At 40.1% G+C, this 24,184-nt stretch overlaps 1 protein-coding gene across 1 annotated transcript in view; it reads right to left on the bottom strand.

The window, feature by feature from the left end:
- Window positions 1-20,882, bottom strand: part of SON (SON DNA and RNA binding protein) — a 30,820-nt gene extending 9,938 nt beyond the window's left edge. Inside the window, 7 exon segments of the mRNA XM_007469146.1 lie at window positions 5,607-5,795; window positions 5,976-6,122; window positions 8,031-8,191; window positions 9,525-13,253; window positions 13,256-15,346; window positions 17,089-17,255; window positions 20,332-20,882. Coding sequence (XP_007469208.1) covers window positions 5,607-5,795; window positions 5,976-6,122; window positions 8,031-8,191; window positions 9,525-13,253; window positions 13,256-15,346; window positions 17,089-17,255; window positions 20,332-20,408 — 6,561 coding nt within the window. The 5' untranslated portion in view covers window positions 20,409-20,882.
- Window positions 20,883-24,184: the final 3,302 nt, after the last annotated feature.

Below are 24,184 nucleotides of genomic sequence, written 5' to 3'. Positions count from 1 at the left end.
ATTATCCACAGTAATTAGAATATTTCTGGGGCTATATAAGCAAAGCCAGATTGAAACACTAGAAAACTTAGTAGGTTCACTTTTCACTTCTATTACAATTGTGATCACCTGGCTGGGACTTTTAAGTGGGAACCCAGATATCTTAGGTCAATAATTACATTCCTTTGGCCTTAGATGTTAAGATCACTGAAGTAATTTTTGAAAGCCCTCTAAATATATATCAAGTCCTGTTCTTTAACCTTGCCAGAATTACTTTGGGTTTCATACCCATCTACAAATCTAAGTGTTAGGGTATTTAGGTATAAAATAATAGGTTTTTATTCTAAAAAGTCGAAACTCAGAGGAGATACTGAGGAAAATGCACCTACCCATTACCACCCCAAGCTCTGATCCCCCAATTTCCAACTGTAAATTAGCCATAAAAATGTAGTTAAGATGGCTCCGAAAACTCCCAACTTTTCTAGAATAAAATTACTTCTTCCCAACTGGAAAGCAAATTAACATACCTATCTGTGAATTCTTCCTTCTGAAGACATTTTTATATCTTCATACTTTTTTCTCTTTTAACCTTTATTAAGTAAGTAGGTAACCTAAATACCCCATCATCATCCTCAGGATGAAACTTCATTCAACTCTCAGTAATATTATACGTTAAATTCACATCTCACTCTGAAAGGAATTTTTATTTATTTATTTAAATAGTATTTATTTAATATATCAACATTGGGATTTAATGTAAATTTACTTTAGATAAAATTACAACTAGTTTTTTCCTAATACAACTTCATTTATTCTTCAACAGGTTTACCAAGTGAGCTTAAGTTCATGTCAAAACTTTATTACCAAATAGTAATTTGACTATTAATTTCATATTCATACTTTTTAATGTGGAAAAATATACTCAAAGTATAATCAATCAGGATTATCTTAATCTCTTAAGGATTCTCAAGAGTTTGTATCAAAAAGCATATTTCCAGGTTTTCAAGGTAACTCAGGATATGCAATAAAAAGCCCCAAAGCAGTAATATTCAAAGACTACACCAAATGTTATGCATCAGTATTAAAACACTCATAAAATATCACAGCTACCCTTTAGAACAGCACTGTCCAACAGAATTTTCTACAGTGAAAGCTGATGAGCACTTGAAATGTGTCTAGTGCAATTAAAGAACTGATTTTTCAGTGGTTCACTTAATGACTACTGTATTGGACTGTACAGCATTTGTGTATATATAGTATATAGTAAACTCTACAGTGTAGCCGGGCTTTAGAGTCTTAATCATCTTTTAATGTTGCTCAAAAACAGTAATGTGTAAAAGGTACCAAAATGATGCTAAAAGTTTTAGAATGCTAAAAACTGGGGGAACAATTATCTTAATCTGTACAGAACAGTTATCAAACTATCATCAAGCCTTATTTATTTCCACTAATACACGACAGACTTTCTATGTAATGTGTAGTAATACTCTAGGTATTATAATGGGGGGAAATGTTTAATATCCTTCTCCCTAGGACTTGTTCTAAAAGGTGAAATCCACATAAAAAGAGTATCCTGAATTATAATACCACTTCTCACATTAATAAAAACCTGTCCAAGTTATTTCAGCCCTCTACATCAGTAACACAGCAGATTACTGCTTCTATAACCTAAAAAGTTGTCAGGACTAATGAAACACATATAATTGACACCATGTAACATGCATTTCATGGCCTAAGTTGTAACTGTGTACCTTCTATATCTTCCTCATTTAAACAACCCTTCTAAGTCAATTTACCTCCCCCTTTGTTAACCCAACTGTTTATATAAATAGAACATTTATCTTAAGTATTTCCTATAAAGTCAATGAAAATATATAAAAGAACTAAAGAGAATTATTAGAAGATGGTCAGTCAGTTAAGGAAAAAATAATCCCTGTAATAGGCAAATTATTTTCTACAGAGGTAACTGCAGGTATCTCAAATTAAAAGATGGTAAAAAAGAAAATTTTTAATTATAAGGAAATAGAATTAAAGAAAAGGCACCTAACCTGCATACAAAACATGATTTTAAAATATTTAGCTAAAATTAATAAAATACAAAGAGGTTCATGTAGAAAATGAAAACTACAGAAACAAAAGCCACACTAAATACACACTGCCTCAGCTGTTACGTGGCTTGGTTTTAAAAACTGATTTATGAACCTTTTCATTATTTCACATAAAATTCCTTAGTGCAACTCTTACTTAACTTGTACATTTAATCCAAATGAATCATAATAAGAAACAGATAAGTCATTAAATGGTAAAGAAATTCCATGTTAATCACCTAGGAGAATCTAAGGAGAGAAGAATGAACAACAAAGCTGTACTTAACACATGCTAGCACTGCCAGGACCTAGTTGTTTTATTTTCAATTAAAATTTTCATCTTACCACAAGACCTCAGCTTTCCTAAACTTCAAAAATTTAGAGCTTCTAAATATAAGGCAATTTTAGCTCCACTGGACAGGGAAATATTCTTCAACAGTAACACATCAAGCACAGTTGCCAGAGACAAAAACTGTCCTAACATGTAAACAATCACTAGACTTAATGGCAAGCTACCTCTGGACATTTATGATAGTTAACCCAAGGAAATTTTATGTCAGAGACTACATTTTATATCTTCTACCCAGTAAGTCTTTGCTAACTTTATTACCAAGAATTAACACCCCCGAGGACAATTTTTAAAATGTTTTCCAACACTTTTGATTTCATTTATAAATCAAATTGACACAAATATGATCAAGGTTCTGCAGCCACTCCTTACTGAGGATGATGCTGGTTGGCTTCTGGGTAGGAAGACGACGCTATGGCAGTAGGGCACACAGTCTGATGAGTTGATATTCCGTAAGATATGGATTTATGTTGATCCATCCACGTCTATCCACTCATACTTATGTCAAAGAGCACTCATGTGCAAAACAATTGGGGGGATTAAGGATCATAGCAAAGCTGAGATCAAAGCTGTGATCTTTGCCTAAATGTTTCATGCTCAAAACTAAAGAACCGCAAATTCCGTTTACATTTATTAAAATGGAAAAGTCTAACAGGTAAAAAAATTAAAAGTACTATTCAGTTAAAATGTTGACCATTTAGAACAACTTTCCTTTTCTCTATAAATTCTTTATTTCAACCCGACAGGGAATCAAGAGTCAATGCTCCCATAAAATGTCACCAATAGTATTCTACAAACATTGGAATATAGAATATTAATCTTACAAATATATTTATAAGATACAGCTAAATAAATGGAACTAAACATTTTATATTATGAACATTTCCTCTAGGTGTTTCATATTACTTCTAGGTAAAAGCACGGAGACCTGAAAGCAAGAGCAAAATTCTGTCCCTTCCTAAAATTTTGGGATTGTTTTATTTGAAATTATAGTTAACATATATATTTTTTTAGTCTAATCGTCTAAGAAACTAGCTTAGAGTTCTGATATCAAATAGCTGTATATATCCTCCCCACAGGAGAAATCTGCTTCATGAACAAAACTTTTTTTCCCCTCCTGCTTTAATAAAAGGCTCCTTTACTTATTATAAAAGCTGAATACCCACCTACTCCCCCGTAGGATTTCTTTGGAATAATTCCCCCCAACTTTTCATTCAAATCTGACAACCACTGTTTATGACAATGTAAGGCACCACGGTTTTAGTGTTAAAACTGAAAATAGCTAAATACTGAAATATATATATTTACACATAAACTCTCAATCAATAAGAACCATAATCACCAGGATTCACTAAGCACTCTCCCGATGTTCAACTGAAGTCAAAATAGTTATGGTCACTTATCTTCCCAGGAAAATCCCTTGGAATTTCGCAATATTTATAGGGCTTCACTCTGTTGGAAAATTTTTCTCACATAAATAATTCCCTTATGTTTTTTTCTGTTAATTGCTTAATCTTCAAGAAATTACTAAAAGCGTATGTATCAGAATTTCTAAGTCAGTCTGTTCAGCCCTCTCACCATGGTTTATATTCAGCCTCTACAAGATTTAAGTCAGTTACAAATGTCAGTTAACCTTTCCCTATTGAAATGTGCAGGTAGCTTGATTTGGGAATTAGCAACTAAGCTACTCAACTGGCTTCACTAAAAACTGTCCCAACAAGCTATCTATCCTCTCCCTCACTGGTGATGGTATAACTTGCTTCAATTGTTGACCCCCATGTAAATATAGATCAACAGTGACTGTAAGTTGCACTGGCTAGTTATGTCCAGCTTCATTGTATATAACTTGCTCTCTTTTCAAATGCCACAGGTAAAAAGAAAACCACAGTGAAAATGTCACCTGTGAATAGCCCAGGGGAAAAAAATACTATCAAAGTTTCTGATTTGGGTTCTGTTCACTTTTAACTTTATAAACAGAATTCATTTATTTGTATTATCAGAGGTGTTTATTGGACGACGAAGATATGGCCAATAAAGTGAACCTGTATGTGAAGAGTACAGGTCTCTCTGACCCACATATCCCAGAACTGCAAGGAAAGGAACTGGGGAAGAATTCCTACATTGTAAGGGCATCAGATATCTAATCCAGTCCTTGGACAAATGTCTGGGCTTTGGAAACGAAGGGCAAGACGTGATGACTAGTCTATGGTATCATTTAAAACTCCCACCCCCCTAGTAAGTCTCCACCCTCCCAGATCCCCCAAGCGTGATTTTGCACAACAAGTTAAATAAAAGTAAACTGTTTATTAAAAGATACAGCAAAGGTACAGATACAGAGATACATACAAAGATACAGATATATATATATATATTTACATATATATACAGTCTTGCTGTTTTCATGTGCACTATATTTAGCAGCACATTATTTAATCAGGCGGCATTTTAATGGGGCCATTTTGACACTTGGCATTATTACCGCGTCATTCTGACAAGATACAACTATAGCCTCCTGGAAATTTCAAGGTGTGAATTCCACTTCTCCAACTTTTAATAGTAGCAAAAAGGGGAAGGAGAAGGGAAATGGAGTACCAAGGCTGAGCATTAGGTTAAACACAAGAATCCAAAGGGCCAAGGTAGCATAGGGAAGGGAAAATAATTAAAATTAAAGGCTATCTGACAAACAACCCAGAGAAATAGAAACCATTATTTAAGGGCAATGGGCTATGTATCCGAGATGCTCACATCAGCCTACAACGCCTTTTCCAATCCAGTTCTTGTGTTGAACCTGAGGATCTGCCTCTCTCTGCTCAATCCCTCCACCCAATAAATTTGCTACCACCAAAATCTAGAGCTATAGAGCCTTGAAGCAAAACGGGAAGCTAAATAGTTGTACCTTGGGCTACCTTCCCACAAGTGCAAGGAGGGCCCAATGTTGGGTAGGGATGTGATAACACTGTTCTCTGCAATTCGATGCTTTTCACTTTGTGGCTTGGTTCCACAAAGTGAATTGCATCGAGTTACTGTCAAATGAGAAGCTGCGGGTTGTTTCATCTGTCGTCTAACCCGGCCCTGCCGTTTAACCCGGCCCTAAGAAGAGTGAAACAGAATCCAAATCAGATATAAAATAACAATAAAATGCAGATTCAGGTATATAAAAGGAAAAAATACATAATATTCCTTTTACTTACCTCAGAGGGCAAACTGCTGCTGAAAACATTATCATCATCTTTGTTTTCTTCACCATTTTTCTCTACAGGAACCCATTCTCCATAAACACTATCTGCTTCTTTTTTCCGATGTTGAGATCCAGATGACACAGGGAATTCTTTTGTTAATGTTACCTGGCTTTTTGGTGGAGTTGGCTTTGCTGCAGCAATCTAAAAAATAATGTTTTTCTTAATTAAAACTCAAATTATGTTCAACATAATCTGAAAATGACTTTGTTCATTATTTCACACAGTATTTAACCTAAATTAAAAACTAAATTCCATTTGAATTTTACTTAAAAAGTTCTACAAGTTGTGCTGTTTCACTAGTCTAGAAACACTAATACTCACATTCAGATTGAAAAAAATGGGTTTGGGTTCACTGAGTTTAAAAGGATGATGATAAAAAGGAGGTTCTTCTTCCTCTTCATCCGAAACATGAGGTTTATTCACTATTACATCATCATCTTCTTTACTCTGTGCAATCTGTTTGCATTTCTTAAAAAAGTAAAAACAAACAAAAAATAAACCTTACACTTTATGCAGAGTAACATGTAATTTCTTAAAAGAAAACCACATAATATCAATTTTCAAAAGTAAATCAAGATTAATGATAGGTTACAGATACGTAACTTAGCTTACTGGTTACTATTTAAACACACTCTAGCTGGTCAGTCAGTTAACAACATTTATTGAGCACCTACTATGTGCAGAGCACTGTACTGGGCACTGTCCAGGGAATACAAAAAAAATAAAGACATGGTCCCTGCTCTCAAGGAGCTTACAATCTAGTTCAATAGACGGAAAACATACACGTGAGATAATTGAGGAACGCTTTTACAGAGCAACACAATTAACAAGTGCAAACTGATATAATACAAACTGAGTACATAAGTGCTCAAAGAACAAAAGCTTAAGAGAGAACAGAATCAGGCAGAATCTGATAATCAAGGAATATTCCTCGCAGAGTTCTAAGCCAGATTTTCATAGTTAAGAACAAGGATTAGCAGGGAAAGGAAAAGAAAGTCACCCTAGTCAGGTAGTGGTAAAGAGGTGAGAAAAAACTTATTAGAAGGGACTGAGGGCTGAAGATGAGGCTAAAATATATAGGGAAACACTAAGTGTTCACAAGGTTTTGGATAAGGAGCTTGGATTTGATAAGCAAGCAACAGAAGCCTTCATTAGGTCCTTAAACTTAAAAAAAAATTGTAATTCATACTGTAATAAATCTAAGTAAGGAAACAGATTAAGAAACTATATGATCCCCAAATGTATGGCTAAATAAAATCTCAAACACTTGCAACTGGGTTAGATGATAGCATGTCTTTCCATAAATGTTTTGTAGGTTGAGTCTCTAAAGGAACAGAACTCAAGAATGGAATATAAGGCATGATGGGGAGGGTGCAATTGATGAGGTCTGACACATAAAGCAAAGTCAATTCTGCCTTGAGAAGCAAAGGAACCGACTCCATTACCTGGCTTTATAAAAAGGTCAGAGTAAATTTGGGTGGACATGTCTCTATACTAGCAATAGAATCTGTCATATCCCTTATCAATTGAAAATATTTTAATAGGATAAAAAGCTCATTTAGCCAAAAACACAGAATATACCAAGCTTGTAACCAAGGGGAACAGAATATATTGACAGTGGCAGGCTGGCATAAGGCTAGCCAATAACAAGTTTCAATATCTGAAACAATGTGGTATTTCTGGATCCTAGCAGCAATATTTCAGCGTCCTCCAAAAAAAAAATTTTTAATAAAATAAAGCCAAAAGACAAAAAAAAAGCCTCAATTGAAAAGATCAAATTCTTAAAAACAAAAATAAGTGTGTTTAAAATATATATGTTACTGCCAAAACCCGAACCGCAGGAAGAACTGATAATGGCCGGCCATTATCACCAATGGCTGGTACCAAACAGCCAAAACCCGAAATGTTGATGCGAAAGAAGTTCCTTTCAGGCAATGGCCAGCTATTCTCATTAATTTCCAAGCTCCGGTGGCAAAAGATCATTTCTGAAGATTGTCTGTGTCTTTGCGTATATGCAGTACACTCGTGGCGATCAGTGAACACGTCGTGAATGGAAACGAAACTGTAGGCGAGCTTCTGCGTGTTGCTCACTCAACACCTCCTCCATTCAAACGAACCGTCCCACTCCTCAGTCAGTTTGGCTTCTAAAACTGGAAAGCAAAAGTAATGGGAAGTAACTTTTAGCTAGCGGAGCTTAGCCATCCCGGATAATGGCCTGCTAAATAGAGCTTCTGCCGCTGCCACGTCTGTATTTCGGGTTTTGGCCACTCGGTGCCAGCCATTATCAGTTCAGCCCACAATTCGGGTTTTGGCACGCTCCAGAGTCAACATCACTGGAATAATCCATTTAAGAATGACAAATTCTGTCTAGCTTACCTCAGTTAGTTCTTCTATAGTAGCTCCTCCTGATTTTTTAGCAACTTTCTCTTCTATTGAAGGTGGAGGTGCAGGCTTTAGGTTTGGCGGTAAAGGAACACCAGCCTTAGCACACATGGCAGCTGCATTAGCTTTGGCTATTTCAAGTAACTGAGCCTTATCTGCAAGAGGAAAATATAAGAAGCAGTTTTCCTAAAACGCTGTACATTTTGTATTATCTAATGTTTCATATGCTAACAAAATTAAAGGCATCAATTTTCTGCCCTAACTTACAGCTGTGATGAAATCACTCTGGCTCAAAGTTTTAAAACAAATGCCCCATATAAAAAAAGAATTAAGTCCACATTTGGCTTACCATTCAAACACTATACAAAATAGCTAGACTACACAACTATAATGATCCCTCTGCCACACACATTAAGACACACACCTGCCCAAACCTACTTTATTTTCCACAACTATCATGCCCCTTAAATTACTTTCCTTCTAATCTCGGACAACATTTTAAATCACTCTTTGAGCCCAAGTTCAAAACTGCCACCTCTTCAAAGTAACAAGTCTTAAGTCAGAATTTAACATTCCTCTCCACCGTGCTCCCAAAGTACCTAATCTATACCAGTAATTACAGCAATCATCACATTCTACTCTTTTTGGCAGTTTTACTATTTGGTTAAAGAGACATATATGCATTTAATCTGTGTCTCTTCTACTAACTTGTAATCACTCCAGGAATTATATACTGTTTTTTGCTTTGAATAAAAAAAGAACTCAGAAACATTTGTTGAACTGAATGCATTCTCCCTTAGGATTCTGTTGAGATCTTTTTCTTTAGACAACTCTGACCTGGAAATGTCCAATCCACTGGGTTAATGATAAATTATCCATTATTATTACAGGTAGTCACGCATGATCCATCAAGTTTTAATCACCTCTGCACACTTTTTAAAATTAGGAGAAATTAGAACACTTCATCTTTTAAAAGGCAGACTGAAATCACTTTAACTCCCCGTATACAAAATTCCCTACTCACTTCCATCACCCATTATACCAATCAGAATTATTTTCACAAACATTTAACAGTACTGTATTGCCAGTTTAAGACATGTAACTTATTAAAAAAGAAACATTTGATTTTAGGCTTATCTGCAAGAATTTATGTTCGAATACATCCAATAACAACCTGAGCAGATACTAGCCTTGTCTTTAACTGGACTTCTACTTGCCATTTTTAGTTATGGAATATGGTTAAAGCAAAAACAAAGCATTCAAGTATGGAAATACCTTGGTTCTAATTTACTCCAAAGCAGGTCTTTTAAACGCTAATTACAAATGTACTTATTCCTACATTTTCTAAACAGAAGCTAACCTAACTACAAAAATTTAAAGATAGAAATATTTATCCTAAACCAGTAACCCCAAATATCCCATTTGACTCACAGAAAAAACTCAGCTTTAAATCATTCTCTAATACCATTAAATTTTTAAATGACTCACTCAGATCCGTCAGACGTTTAGGTGATCTGCCTCTTTCAGAAGACCTGGATCGTTTACGGCGGATGGGAGACCTGCTAAACCTTCTTCTCAAGGGTGTTCGTGATCGCCTTAATCTGACTGGTGATATACTGAAGCTTCGTCTTCTTACCACAGATCTTGATCTTCTCCGACGGCTCGGGGTGCGGCTCCGTCGGCTCGGGGTGCGGCTCCGTCGGCTCGGGGTGCGGCTCCGTCGGCTCGGGGTGCGGCTCCTTCGGCTGGGGGTGCGACTCCTTCGGCTGGGGGTGCGGCTTCTTCGGCTCGGGGAGATGCTGAAGCTCCTTCTTCCCCCAGATCTAGATCTTCTTCGACGACTCGGAGTGTGACTCCGGCTCCGACGGCTTGGGGTGCGACTCCGAGCTCTACCTGTTTTCCGGTTATCCCTGGAGCTTGATCTTTTTCTTTTTCTTTCCCTGGACTTGGATCTGTGCTTCGGCGATCTTTTGCGCTTCTCTTTTGATACAGATCGCCTTCCTCTAGACTTTGATCTTGACCTGCTGCTCCTCCTCCTGCGTCTTGATCGTGACCGTGAACGTGTTTGAGAGCGATGAGACTTGGACTTTGATGATCTCTTCCTTGCCCTAGAACGAGATTCACTGGTGCGCTTTCGCGATTTGTGTTCAGAAGACTTGGAACGCTTACTTCGAGATCTTAATGAAGAGTCCCTTTTCTTCTCTTTCTCACCTTTGTCACGGTTCTTATTTTTCTTGCTTTTTTCATGTGTGTCCTTAACTTTTACAAAAATTTCATAATCATCTTTTTCCTCTGAAGACGACTCTGAAGCTCTTTCTGGTATACTAATTACAACTGGACTGGCAGCAGATTTATCCCGTTCAACTTCACTTGCAGGTAAAGGTCCTTCAATACCAGCTCTAAGGCTTGTAAGACGTTCCATGTCCTTAGGAAGTAATGGTCTCACTAAATCAGCTTCATTAATATCATCAATGTTGGCAGAAAATCCTGAATCAGACAATATCTCTTTAGTAGGGAGAGGTACTTCTTTATCTTCTCCACTACTTTCTTTAGGACTGAGAGCCACTGCTAATGTCTGGTCACTCTCCTGTATAGGTAATGATCCTTCTGCATCCTTAGTGACAAAGTTATTATTAGCTGGTATATCAGGATGAATGTCTTTAGCAGGTAAAGGTCCCTCTATGTCAGCTTCACTACCACCACTGGGGCTGGTGGAAATTACCATGTCATGTTCAGTATCTTGAGTAGTTAACGATACTTCAACATCATATTTACTAATTGAACTGAAAGCAGATACTGTGGCAAATTCAAGACCCTTACCAGTTCCCACTGCATCAGGTTCAAGAGCAAGGGGACCAGTAGAAGACAGAGCCCCTCCTACATCAGTTTCACTAACAGTAGGACAGGTATCCAATACTGTGCATTGTTTAGTCTCATTGGTTGGCAAAATTTTCTCACCAGTTTCACCAAGAGCATCAGTGCTGGCAGCAGATACTGTGTTATGTTCCATCTCTTTAGCAATTAAGTGACTATTAATATTAAGGTCTATATTCATACCATTTTCAGTTTCATAAGAATCATTCTTCAGGTGTCCTTCAGCACATGGCTCTTCATCTGAATGCATGGGAATCTCCTGCATGCTAATCTCTGGAGCAAAATTCTGATCGCCAGATAGTAAACTCATTCCTTTTATAACGTTAGACTCCAGTATTATTGGTGTAGACTCCAAAACCATCTCAGTTGGTATTACTTGAGTCTGCTCTGAGAGAGTGACAGGAGGCTCTGAAATTGTCACAGTGGATTCTTGGACACAAATAGATGGTTCTGAAACAATCACGTTAGGTTGAAGGACTGACACCGCTGGTTCCAGGACAGGCACAGTAGGCTCCAGGGCAGAAACAACTGGCACAGGAATGGTAATATGCTCTGGCTCAGACAAGGCCAGGGGCTCTGGGACAGTCTCAGCCGGTGGGTCCTGGACAGCCACAGCCGCTGGGTCTGGCACAGCCTCAGCCTGTGGCTCTGGAACAGCCATGGCTGGTGGCTCTGAGACAGTTCCAGCTGGTTCCTCTGGGACAGCCACAGCTGGTAGCTCTGAGACAGCCATGGCTGGCAGATCTACAGTGCTCTGTGATGGCTCTGGAATAGGTACTGCTGCCTCCAGCATGGACATAGATACCTCTGAGGCAACATGTCCTGAAGCCCTCATGGAATCAAAAGTTTCTGCTGCCTCTGACATAACAGAAGGCTCTGATGTTAACACAGTCGGTTCACCTGATGTTGTGGGAGTTTCCGACACCATATAAGTCACTGGTCTTTCTGGAACAATTTCATGCTCTTCTGCTACAGCAGCAGACTCTACAGGTGTTGATGTGACCAAAGACTCTGGCTCCAGTGGTGGTTCTGGAACAGTCATGGAAGCCTCTGATGCTAACACTGAAGGCTCTGATGCTGACGCTGAATAATTAGCAAGCACTGCTGAAGGCTCTGAAATCTCACTTTGACTCACAGGAGGTTCAGGCAGCGACACAGACTCTTCAGGAGGTAACGCTGGCACCTCAGTAGGCCAAGTATTTTCAGCTGTTAATGCTGACTGCTCAGTGGGTAATGCTGGACCCTCTGGTGGTTCCTCAGGAGGCAATGGCGGTGTCATTGGTGGCTCTTCAGGTGGCAATGGTGGCATTGTTGGAGGCTCTTCAGGAGGCAAAGGTGGCACCATATATGCCTCCGTATATGTATCAGTATAAGAATCGGTGTAAGAATCAGCTGCCATAGACATCATTGAACGATCAGCAGTATAAGATGACATCATAGATCGATCAGCTGCAGAGTACGATGACATCATAGACCGGTCAGCAGCAGAGTATGAAGACATCATAGACCGGTCAGCACCCATGGACATCATAGATCGGTCAGCCATCGGGGACATCATGGAGCGCTCGTAAGCTGACATCATAGAGCGTTCATAAGCTGACATCATAGAGCGCTCAGCCATAGGGGACATCATAGAGCGCTCATAAGCTGACATCATAGAGCGCTCATAGGCTGACATCATAGAGCGTTCAGCCATAGGGGACATCATAGACCGCTCATAAGACATCATAGAGCGTTCATAAGATGACATCATGGAACGTTCTGCAGCATAGGACATCATCATAGAACGTCTAGATGCTAACATCAGGGGTCTAGGTGCTAACCTATATGGCCTGGGAGCTATTCTATAGGACCTGGGTGCTATCCTATAGGGTCTAGGTGACATCCTATAGGGATCAGGAGTTAGTCTGTAGGGATCATGGCCTAATCTGTAGGGGTCTTGCCCTAACCTGTAGGCATCAGGACCTAGCCTATAAGGGTCATGACCTAACCTATAGGGATCTTGAGCTAACCTGTAAGGATCCTGAGCTAACCTGTAGGGATCAGGAGATTTTGAACCCAACATAGCAGAATCTTGGGTACTAGATGCTAACATCTGAGCATCCATGGTACCAGACGCTAACATCTGAGCATCCATGGTGCCGGAAGCTAACATCTGAGAGTCCATAGTACCAGATGCTAACATCTGGGAATCCATAGAGCTAGTGGCTAACATCTGGGAGTCCATGGAGCTGGTTGCTAACATCTGGGAGTCCATGGTGCTGGTTGCTAACATCTGGGAGTCCATGGAGCTGGTTGCTAACATCTGGGAGTCCATGGAGCTGGTTGCTAACATCTGGGAATGGAGCTGGTTGCTAACATCTGGGAGTCCATGGAGCTGGTTGCTAACATCTGGGAGTCCATGGTGCTAGAGGCTAACATCTGGGAGTCCATGGTGTTGGACGCTAGCATCTGGGAGTCCATGGTGTTGGACGCTAGCATTTGGGAGTCCATGGTGTTGGATGCTAACATATGGGTCTCCATGGTGTTAGAAGCTAACATATGGGATTCTTGGGCCATCAAGGGATCCACTCCTACTGTTACAGAAGTCTCCCCCACTAATGTAGTAGGCAGCTCCTGTGCTACCGTATTATACGACTCCAGCGCTGTCGTCGAGGGCACCTCCAGGGACTGCGACACGGTCATCGTTGACAGCTCCGTTGTTGTCACCACAGACTGAACAGAGATCTCCAGCGCCACAGTTGCCACAGGCTGCCCAGGCAACTCTGGCGCCCCAGGCTGCCCTGGCAACTCCAGCACCCCTGTTGCCAAAGGCTGCCCCAAAAGCTCCAGTGCTCCAGCTGCCCCAGACTGCCCCGAGAACTCCAGTGCCCCAGCTGCCATGAGCTGCCCAGGCAACTCCAGTGCCCCAGTTGCCACAGGCTGCCCCGACAACTCCAGTGCCCTAGTTGCCGAAGGCAGCCCTGGCAACTCTGGCACCCCAGTCACCGAAGACTGCCCTGGCAACTCCAGCGCTGTCGTTGCCACTGGCTGTCCTGGCAACTCCAGCACCATTGCTGCCTCAGGCTGCCCCAGCAACCCTGTTGCCGTCGTCACCTCAGGCTGCCCAGGATGTTCCACCGTTGTCATCCCCACAGGCTGCTCCAACTCTGTCGTCGTCACAGGTTGTTCGGTCAACTCCATTGCTACTGTAACCACAGGCTGCCCTGGCAGCTCTACTGCTGCTGTCACCACAGGCAGCCCTGGCAACTCCTGTGCCATCACAGGTGGCTCTGGTACCTCCTGTGGTGGCTCCAACCCCATGGATGGTGCTGGAAGCCCTGGCAATTCCTGCGACAACTGTGGCACTGACGTCACAGAGGGCCCCGGCAACTCAGGCACTGCTGTCGCAGGGGGCCCTAGCAACTCAGGCACTGGGGTAGAAAGGGGCCCTGGCAACTCTGGCACCGGGGTAGCAGAGGTCCCAGGTAACTCCAGCACTGGAGTCACAGGGGGCCCCTGCAACTCCAGCATGGAGGTCGCAGGTGGCCCCGGCAACTCCATCACTGAGGCCACCGACGACTCCTGCAGCTCCAACGCTGTGGTCTTGGGCAGCTCCAGCATCTCCTGCGGTCTTGTCATGGATGAATCTGCAATCTCCGATGGTACTTCTACAGGCTGCTCTGGCAATCTTAGCACTTCAGTTGCCGATGACTCTGGAAAATCCATTGTTGTCGATGTGCTTGGCTCAGGGTGCACCTGAGTAGGTGTCTCTGATGACACAAGGGTTTCTGATGGCTCTAGCACTTTTGCTACTGGAGGCTCTAACAACATGATCTTTGATGGCTCTGGAGGTGTGCTCTCCAAAGATTTCAGCACAGGCTTCATCTGACACTCCACTGACATTGTTACAACCGGCTCAGATGACTTTAGCACTACTGTTGTAGTAGGCACTGGTGCTGTTGCAAAGGAATCCAGAATCTTTGTCGTGGATGGTTCCAGCATTACTGCTACAGACTGCTCTGACTGCACTGAAACTACTGATGTAGATGCAACTGACAGTTCTGCAGTTTTTGTAGCTGGCTTCAGAATTTCTAAGGTGTGTGGCTCTAATACCTCCATTGATACTACAGGAGGTTCTAGCACAAGTGCAGGAGACTCACTGGTGTCAGATAGGCCGAACGCTCTTACAGGATGCTCCAGTGCCATTTCTGAAGGTTCAGAATCAAACTTCAAAAAGGAATCTGATTCTAAATCTACGTTCCCATCATGATGTGATTTCGGCTTTGATTCAGATTCTTCTGGCTGTCTTTTATACTTTTTTTCCTTTTCTTTCTTCTTTTTCTTCTTTTTATTTTTGTGCTTTTTATGTTTCTTCGACTTTTTGGTAGGTATTTCATCAGTAGGATCTGTTTGTACAGACACACATCTACTTTTTCTGGAAGCCTCCTTCAAGTCTGAAATTTAGGAAAATTAATTTTGTCAAATATCCCCCAAAATAGATTTAGATAAGTCGTATAAACCAAAACATACATCCCATGTTAAGATACCGTAACACTTCTTGTTAAACAAAAGGTTACTAAATAAACTATTTTCCATAAACCAGTTGTCTGAAGACTGACACTTTTCCAATACTTCTTTTACAACTGAAGCCTGGGTTAAAAATAAGTTCTTAATTTATTACAAAAACTTTTAGAATTACATTAAGATGTGTTTTTACTATGTTCATTTAAAACAATTACTTTCTCCAGCTCTCACTATACAGCAAATTACTTTTAAACTACAGTTACGATGAATATCTTTCATATTATTAACTACTAGAATTTCCACAAAAACACACATTAAAAAACTTTTGTGACTATTTTATCACCCTTATTTATACAGAAAGCAACATGGCACTGGCTCTGGAACACACTGTCTGCTTTTGGATACTGAATCAATTCACCACTCACTAAATGAATAGACGTGGCCAAACCGCTGACACTCTGTCTTCCAGAGTTAGAGGACGAACTCAGTTAAAACATACAAAGTACACTGAATAATGCCTAGCACCAAGTAAGCCCTCAGCAAATGCCAGAGATTGCTTTTATAGTATAAGGTCTGAACAACAAATGTAAAATACGGAACCTGAATTTTCACCCATGTTGCATTCTAATAAAAATAACATCTTCCCCCCAATACTCTTCTAAATTACTAAGAAGCAATTTTTTTAATGTTTCTACTTTAAAAATGATAATAAAGTCATTTGGAGAAGGAAATTCGTACAGCCCTTAATATGTAACTTAAGAACATTTCAATCTGCGTATCTAAAAGAAAAAGTGGTTTATAATCCACTTTGTAACCAGATGAGATTTACTCTAATGCCAATATCATATTAGATAAACCTTAGTGATCTTAGTTGATCAGAAATCCAGGTCATCAAGATTATGGAGAAAGCAAATCAACACATGACAAGATCTCTTCCAAAGCAAAATTAATCATTTTCCACTAATTGTTTATTATGTACCAAATGTTAGCTACATTATACTTCAAGAAAAAGTTGCTAGAGCCATGAATCTAAGCAAGCCTATAGTCTATGCTATTTTTTTTAACCATACTCTATACTAAAAATTAAAAAAACAAAACCCATACCATGGCCCCCCCATTTCCAAAACTAAACAGTATTGTTATTTTTGTGGTTGATCATAAACCCTTCATTTCTAAGCATCAGTTATTTAATCAATTCCCCAAATGCTAAATACCCAGCAATGATTCCTCTCCATTCATTGCACCTTTAAGAGAAGTAGACACAAAAACAAGATCATCTCTAATCTTGAGCTTTAAAATAAAACCTTCCAGGGTTTTAGAATCATTACAGATATGGTCCGGACTCCTGTACCTTCCAAAACTGACATTTATACAACTGTTCAATGAAAACCCACATTCAAAATCCTGGCACTGAGGCACTGTAAGACTAAACCAAAGGAAGATAGTTATATTCCATCAGCAAAGTAAACAAATGCATCGATGCTCATGTTCCAGTACAACTGTATTTTCAAAAAAATACTTAAGTCTTCAGTAAATCAATTAAACTAAAAATTAAACTTATTGAAGTTTTAAATCTAATGAACATCTTAACTACCCTGCAATCAAATACTACTGTTAACTATTAAAAAAAAAATCTTCAAGTTTTCAAGACAGCTGATTATCTCCAACTTACCTGGCTTATATCGTAGTTCCGTATCTAAGACCCCAGAAAGTACTTCCTCTATCTTCTGAACTATTTCTTCATTTGGTAGGCTCCTGGCAGAAGCAGCTGCATCACCTGCCTGGTTTCCTTCAATAGGTGTATTTGTTTCACCATTGAGCTGGCCTTCACTCCTTCCACTTCACAAGAAAAGTTACCAAAATTCATTAATATTTTTATCATGCCATATAATAAATTAATATTTGTAACTCAACTGATTAAAACAATCTTTATTTGTACACTTCACCATTTTTTATTTATTTTGGATGCTATTCCCCATCAATAGTGCTTCATTAACACTATCTACTTACAGTTGGTACATTTTTATTTTCACACGATTAAAGTTTTCAGAACTGTGAAAGTTAAGAAAAAGTCTTTCAAACAGGTTTCTAAGCTCATCTTTTTTTTTTTTTTTTTAACAAAACACTCCCCAACCAGCATATTTATCTCAGGGGAGGAAAATTATTATTAAGATCACAATCACAAAACCAAAGAAAAATACATGACCTAACATTATGGTAGAAGCTATAGCCACAGTAAAGCCACACTTGTGCATGGATCACAATCACTATCAGCAGTATCAAGGAATACAACTTCAGCCACCGACACATTAAGTCAAAAGGGTAACTTGTAGCACTGGATCAGGTTTAGACTGATCAGACTTGCTAAAATGCCATAATGTTGAAAAGGAAAAATACATTTATATAATTTTCACCCAGTTATCAAAAATCATGTAAAACAACTCATATTAACAGTAAATGAATCACTTAACATACTTTCAATTCACAGGAACACAAGAATCTTAACAGACATAAAAACATATCATTTGCTTAGTCTTTTGTACTATTTTGTGTAAATTTACAAAATTGTTTTGAAAAATACTTTAAACAGCACATTTGACTTAATGTAACTTAAATTTTAGGTAGCAAAATGGGTCGACAATTATGCTCCACTACCTGATAAAAGTCTGGTCAAAAACCAAAAAAATTCAATAATTAACCAAGTGTTATTAAAGAACATTGGGTTTTCTAATACAATTAATCATACAATAGCAATATTTAACATTTATTAACTATTAATTAGGGTTAGACGGTTCTACATTTTTAAATTCATTTATCCTAACAAAACTCTAAGATCAGCACTATTGTTCTGATTATTTAAATGAGGAAAATGAGGCACAGAGAAGACAAAAAAACCTAGCTGTACATCATACATCTAATTAAGAGGTAAAGCTGGTATTCAAAACCAGAGCTCATACTCAACCATCTATATATAATAACTTAAACTGTCTAAAAGTCAGTCTCCTCACCCAAACCCATGTTCATAAAAGTAAATGAGAAAAAAGGAACTATAGTTCATCGAAATGGCAAATAATCAAAAACTTGTTTTGATACTGACAATATATAGCACAGTATTTGAAAAGAAGCTGAATATTCCCCTAGTAATAAACTGCTTTATCTAATATTCTTTTTAAACTCTCTTCCTGGAGCTCTTTTACATTTTTCCTGAGCACTTACACAGTGCGTACCTTACTAAAAAGGCCACAGATTTAAAAATCAGAAAAGTAGGGCTAAAAAAAACAACCTGTCAGTCTATAACAAAGTAATCATCTTAAAGCTGTGAGGATGCTTACTGAACTGCTGCAAAGGGGTGGAAATTTCAAAGCACCTAAATATCCATCAATACAGTCCTACAACAGAATTCTATGGAGCCATGAACAATGTTTCAAAGACTACTGAGACTGATAAAACACAAACGTGTTCACAATACATAGGTGAAAAAACAACCAACACAAAACAAGATGATCACACTTCACAAAACGTGCATCTGTACGCACAAGAAAAAAATGAAAGAACATAAAGATCAATGACCATGTGGTGTTTTAAATTTTTCTTTCCTTTTTTCTAAACTTTCCACGACAATAACACTTCTAACACAAAAACTGAATTTTAAAAGGTATAGAAAAAAGACATTACAACCAGCAAACACAACTACTTAATATATGCAACTACAAAAAAGTTTTCAGGAAAATTATATTCCCTTGACTCAGGTCGTTTATCATCATCCTAAAAATAACCAGCATATAACAAAATTTTAAAAAGCAACTAAATCAATGAGAGGATCTATTTCCCAATGAAAAAACAATATACCCTGGAAAAATATTACAGCAATACTGTATCATTGCCCCAATAACCTTATGTTAATTTGAGCGCTCAGTTTACAAATGCGTTTTCGGCTGATTTTCAAATTCACGTTACGTCTGGTTCTTGCTCTCAACTTCTAAAATACAGCCAGCAATACATTTGAACTCGGAACAAATATTTACGTTATACAAAGCAAAAAGGCAATCACTGAACAACAACATGACCCACGCGATTTTCGTTTCTGAGTAATTAAGTATTTCTTTGAAAATCTCTTCCCATTCAAATTGTGGGGAAGCAAGGGTAAATCAGTAGCAATGACAAAAGTAGCGTGTTGGTCAAATATGTCAATTGGGTCAGGGTCGGCAAAAATATTTGGAGCTACACATGAAGTCCACTTTCCGCTTGCTAAATTAAAAAAATTATCACTAATGCAAAGTCCCCTTCCATGCTCACCTCGAATATTCTGTCAAAGTAGCTAACATTAATTTGAGCTGTTTTAATTTAAATTTCCAATCTATTAAACTATTAGAATGCTACCTGGTGGAAGCCACAGAACAGTAGGACCCAAATAATCTAATTAAAGGATCCCGACCCCCAAATGGTCTGAAGCTTGCAATAATAAAGCGGATTTAAGATTACCCAAGAAACGGCCGTTAGACCCCTTTCCGGTCAAAGACACCGGCCGGCGAAATCCGCGGAGGCAGAGAGGGGGAGGGGAAGCGCCGCGGCGGCTGAGGAGCTGAGGAAGGAACTAGGCCCGTCCCTGGTGGACAACCAGGCCTACAGTAGCTAAATGGTAGGGGATGACCAAACGGGGGAGAAGCCTGAGCCTCCTAACTCGGTTCTAGAAGAGGGAACCTGGGATTACCTCGGAAAGGGCGAAGTTCCTCGCTGGGAAGGGAGGGAGCGGACGGGGATGGGGGGGGGGGCCGGAAAATGGATCCCAGGCCCAGGCGGGGCTGTAGCCGGGCCTGAGACGAGGAACGACAGCGTCCCTGAAGAAAGGTGCCACGGACGTCTACGTGAGGCCCTATCGGTCCCTTGGGAGCAGAAGAGCCTGGGAAGCGTTTACCTTGAAAGCTCCTGTTGAATTTCCCGGAATTTACTGACCACGAAAGACCTAAAAATCTGCTCGATGTTGGTCGCCATGGCGTCCGCTCCGTTCTCTCAACTCCTCCTCACTAGTCCTCCAGGCTCCCAGCATGCCTCGGGAGGAGGCGCAGCGGCCAATTCCGTCTCTTGCCGTTCTGATTGGCTCCTGGGGGAGCGCCCAGTCCGGTACGCTCCGCCTCTGAACCAATCAGTGAGCACGGCCCCACTCTCCTCCGCTGTTTCTGAGCGTCTGGGGTAGAGCTGCTGACGTTTGCGCCGCGCACGACTATGTCCGCCATGTTAGTGACTGACGCAGGCGCCATTACAGGAGAAGTCTCTTTAGCGGCGACTGTCAGCTTAAGCTGTCAGTCTTCAGCCGTGTTTAGGGGCCTTAAGAGGTTTATTTTGGTCACTAAACACCCTAGATTAAATTCCGTGAGGAAAGGGATCAAGGAGGGCAAAATGGTGTTTGACCGGGGCCTCCAACGTTTCCGGATGGCACCGAGTTTCGGCAGGGAGATCCATCCGGGAAAACATTAATCAGCGCTTGCCCCCATACGAAGAATACGTTTTTACCGCCATCTGCCTCCCGTGGCATCCTGTTATTGGCCTCGGCTTTTTTTTTCGGTTTAGCATTAGGCCAGAGGTCCTGAACCACGTGTGTTCAAACCTTGGTGCATTCTAATCTCGTCAGGAGCCAGGCGTGTCACGAGACTTTTGCACGGTAGCTGGTCAGTCCTGACTCGTGAGCAACACACAATTAGCTGAACATGGGTTAAGCATTTTGGTGCTCCCCCTCCTCAGAGCTCAGGAGGCTCTGGAAGAAGCGAAGAGACGTTACGTGGCACCTGACACTACACTGTTACATTGTAAACTCGCTAGGGCTTGGGAGCTTTGCTCTGGGGGAGGTTCAGGCCGCGCCCGAGAGCGGGAGGGAATCACTCCTGATTACCTCGCGGTGGGGCCCACTGGCCACACCGACCAATGGGGAAGCGAAGCCGGGCGGGTGGGCGGGGGGCATGCGCGCCGGATCCCATCGGCCGACTTCCGGCGCGCGGCGGGCGAGTGGGCTCAGAGCGCGCAGCGATGGTCTAAGTGAGAGCACCCGGATAGCCTTGGGTCCGTGGGTAAGTTTCCTCCGCTTTTCAGGAAAGTAAATTTATGGTTTGGTTTGGGGATTACTGTCAGGAATTGGATGAAACTGTAGGAACTGGTTTGGAGGTAGGGATTGTCCTCTTATTTTTAATCGCAGTAGGTGAGGGTTGGCCACGTGCTTTTCAGTTTTAACTGAGGTTTACATTGGATCTATCACTTTCTCTGCTTTGTAAGATGTCAGGGCCTTTTTGCATCTCTCTGCTTTTTTAAGGTTTTTTAGGTCATGCACCTAAATTGCATATTTTCTCATTACGCATCCTTTGTCTCTAGCAGATTACTTAGTCCCATTTTGTAGTTGGTTTCTACCTTATTTTATTTACCAAGTCCTTTGTGTTTTGTTTTGTTTTGGCAATGCTGCACAGCATGCAGTATCTAAGTTCCCTGACTAGGGATGGAATCCAGGCCCCCTGCAGTGGAAGCGCAGAGTCTTAACCACTGGACCGCCAGGGAAGTCCCAATTCACCAAGTCCTTTGAAATGGCTTTTCCTAGCTCTCTAATTCTCCTCGTGTTACCCATTTAGATGATTGAGGCCCAAGGAGATTAAGTCCCTCAAGGTATCCCAGCTAGGAAGTCTTAACTCCTTAACTCAAACCTAGGCAACTCTGGCTGGCGGCCTCCTAGCCACTCCTGGGTGTAGATTCCCTCAGGCTGAGTCCTAATCCTATTTCAGAGATCCGCAGCAGCAGTCAGGATAATTTCCCTTCACTGACCCTCTTATTCAAACTAAACATAAATGTTTTCTCTAGATTTAAAGATACGTTCATTTCGGATATGTCAATACACGCGGCAAGTCTTTTCCATTTAGCTAAAATAGTGTTTTTCTCCGAGATGATAATTTAGTGATTTTTTTCTTCCTCATATTTTCAACTGTTAAAGAGTATCTGAAGCAAAATTGGTTCCGTTGGAATCCAGGCTACATCCCCACTTATCTATGTGACCTGCAGCAAGTTACATAACCTAACTGAACCTTACTTACATATCTGCAAAGAGGGCATAGTAATCCTATCTGCCTCACAGAATTCTTAAGATTAAGTGAAGTAATTCGTGAAAAGCATTTAGAATAGCATCTGGCACGAAGTTAGTGCTCAAAAAATCTTCTTTATATTAGCAAATTATATTTTTCTTTAAACGTGTAATGCTAGCATCTCACGAGAAGTAACTGATTTCAGTTTTTGCTGTTTGCCTTCTACATAATTACATGTCTTCTGAAAATTAGTAAATGAATGTGACAAGTTATTCATTCCTTTGGCTTTTTTTTTCTTGTTAAAATTTCTTTCTCTCCCTAAAGCATCAATTTGGCAAAGGTAATAAATAAAATATAGCAGGTTAGCATTTACTACTGCTGAGTGTAAGAAATTGTACTAGTTGTTTATAAATGTCATTTCAATTCTTATTAGGCCTCATAAGACAAGTTCTCTTAATTCCACCTTTTAAGATGTGAAGAAATTGAATTGCAGGTAGTAAGAGCTTAACCAGGGTCACACTGTTAGCTTGAGAGATAGTTGCCTATCCTGCCCAGGATCAAATGCCAGAACTAAGCAAGACGTGTTCATATTTGATTTTTGCCTTCTCTACCAATTTGCTGGCATATTGCACTAACTTCTTAAATAGGGGTCAGCAAACTACTGCTCTTGTGCCAATCCTTCCTACTACCTGTTTTTGTACAGTCCACCAAATAAGAATAGTTTTTACATTGTTAAATGTTTGTGGGAAGAAAAGGAAAAGTGATATTGCTGTGACACATGACAGTTACACAAAATTCAAATTGCAGTGTCCATAAATACAGTTTTATGGAAACACAGCCACAGTTATGCTTTATAAACCTCTGATAGCTTCCTGTTACTTAGAGCAGAAGTAGGCAAACTATGACCTACAGCCAACTACCTATTTATGTAAGTTTTTACTGGACATAGCCAGGCCACATTTGTCTCTTGTCCAAGGCAGCTTTCATACTACAGTGGCAGAGTTCAGTAATTGCAACAGAGACTATATGGCCCTCAGAAAATATTTACTATTTGACCCTTTACGGGCTCTAGAACATTTCTTTGAATTTATTGTAACTTTAAAGTCTATTATTTATAAGACTAAAGGTTTAAAAACAGTTATTTTCAATTTGGTGTCTAAAGTTAAAACACTAAGATTCATTTTAAACTGAGATTTGATGATTTTTAAATCTTCTAAAAGTGAAGCCCAGGGACTTCCCTGGTGGCCCAGTGGGTGGGAATCCACCCTCCCAATGCAGGGGGCCAGGGTTCAATCCCTGGTCCGGGTAGCTGGATCCCGCACGCATGCGGCGGCTAGCAGTCTGCATGCTGCAACTAAAAGATTCTGCAACAAAGATCCCACATGCTGCAGCTAAGACCCAGCACGGCCAAAATAAATAAATAAAAGTGAAGCCCAAAGAAGGGTGATTGTTCATAGATTTTGTTTTAATGAAATAAGGAGCTTTAAAGTACTGCTCTAATCCTTAAGAGTACACAGTCATATTTCTCAAATTATGAATCCTAGTTTTTCACAAATGAATTGCTGGGATAAAATGTTATTTGTATGATTACAAATAACTACTTAAATCATATCTAGAAATCGTGGTTTCTAAAGTATATGTATTCTAAATCAACTGTGGTGGTTTTCTTTCTGCAGCTTTCATTTTCCTGCTGAATTCCTGCTTTGCAGACTG

This window comes from Lipotes vexillifer, unplaced genomic scaffold (assembly GCF_000442215.2).
Source record: "Lipotes vexillifer unplaced genomic scaffold, Lipotes_vexillifer_v1.1 scaffold829, whole genome shotgun sequence".
Classification (NCBI taxonomy): Eukaryota; Metazoa; Chordata; class Mammalia; order Artiodactyla; family Lipotidae; genus Lipotes; species Lipotes vexillifer.
This window is presented reverse-complemented; position numbering and strand designations above follow the sequence as displayed.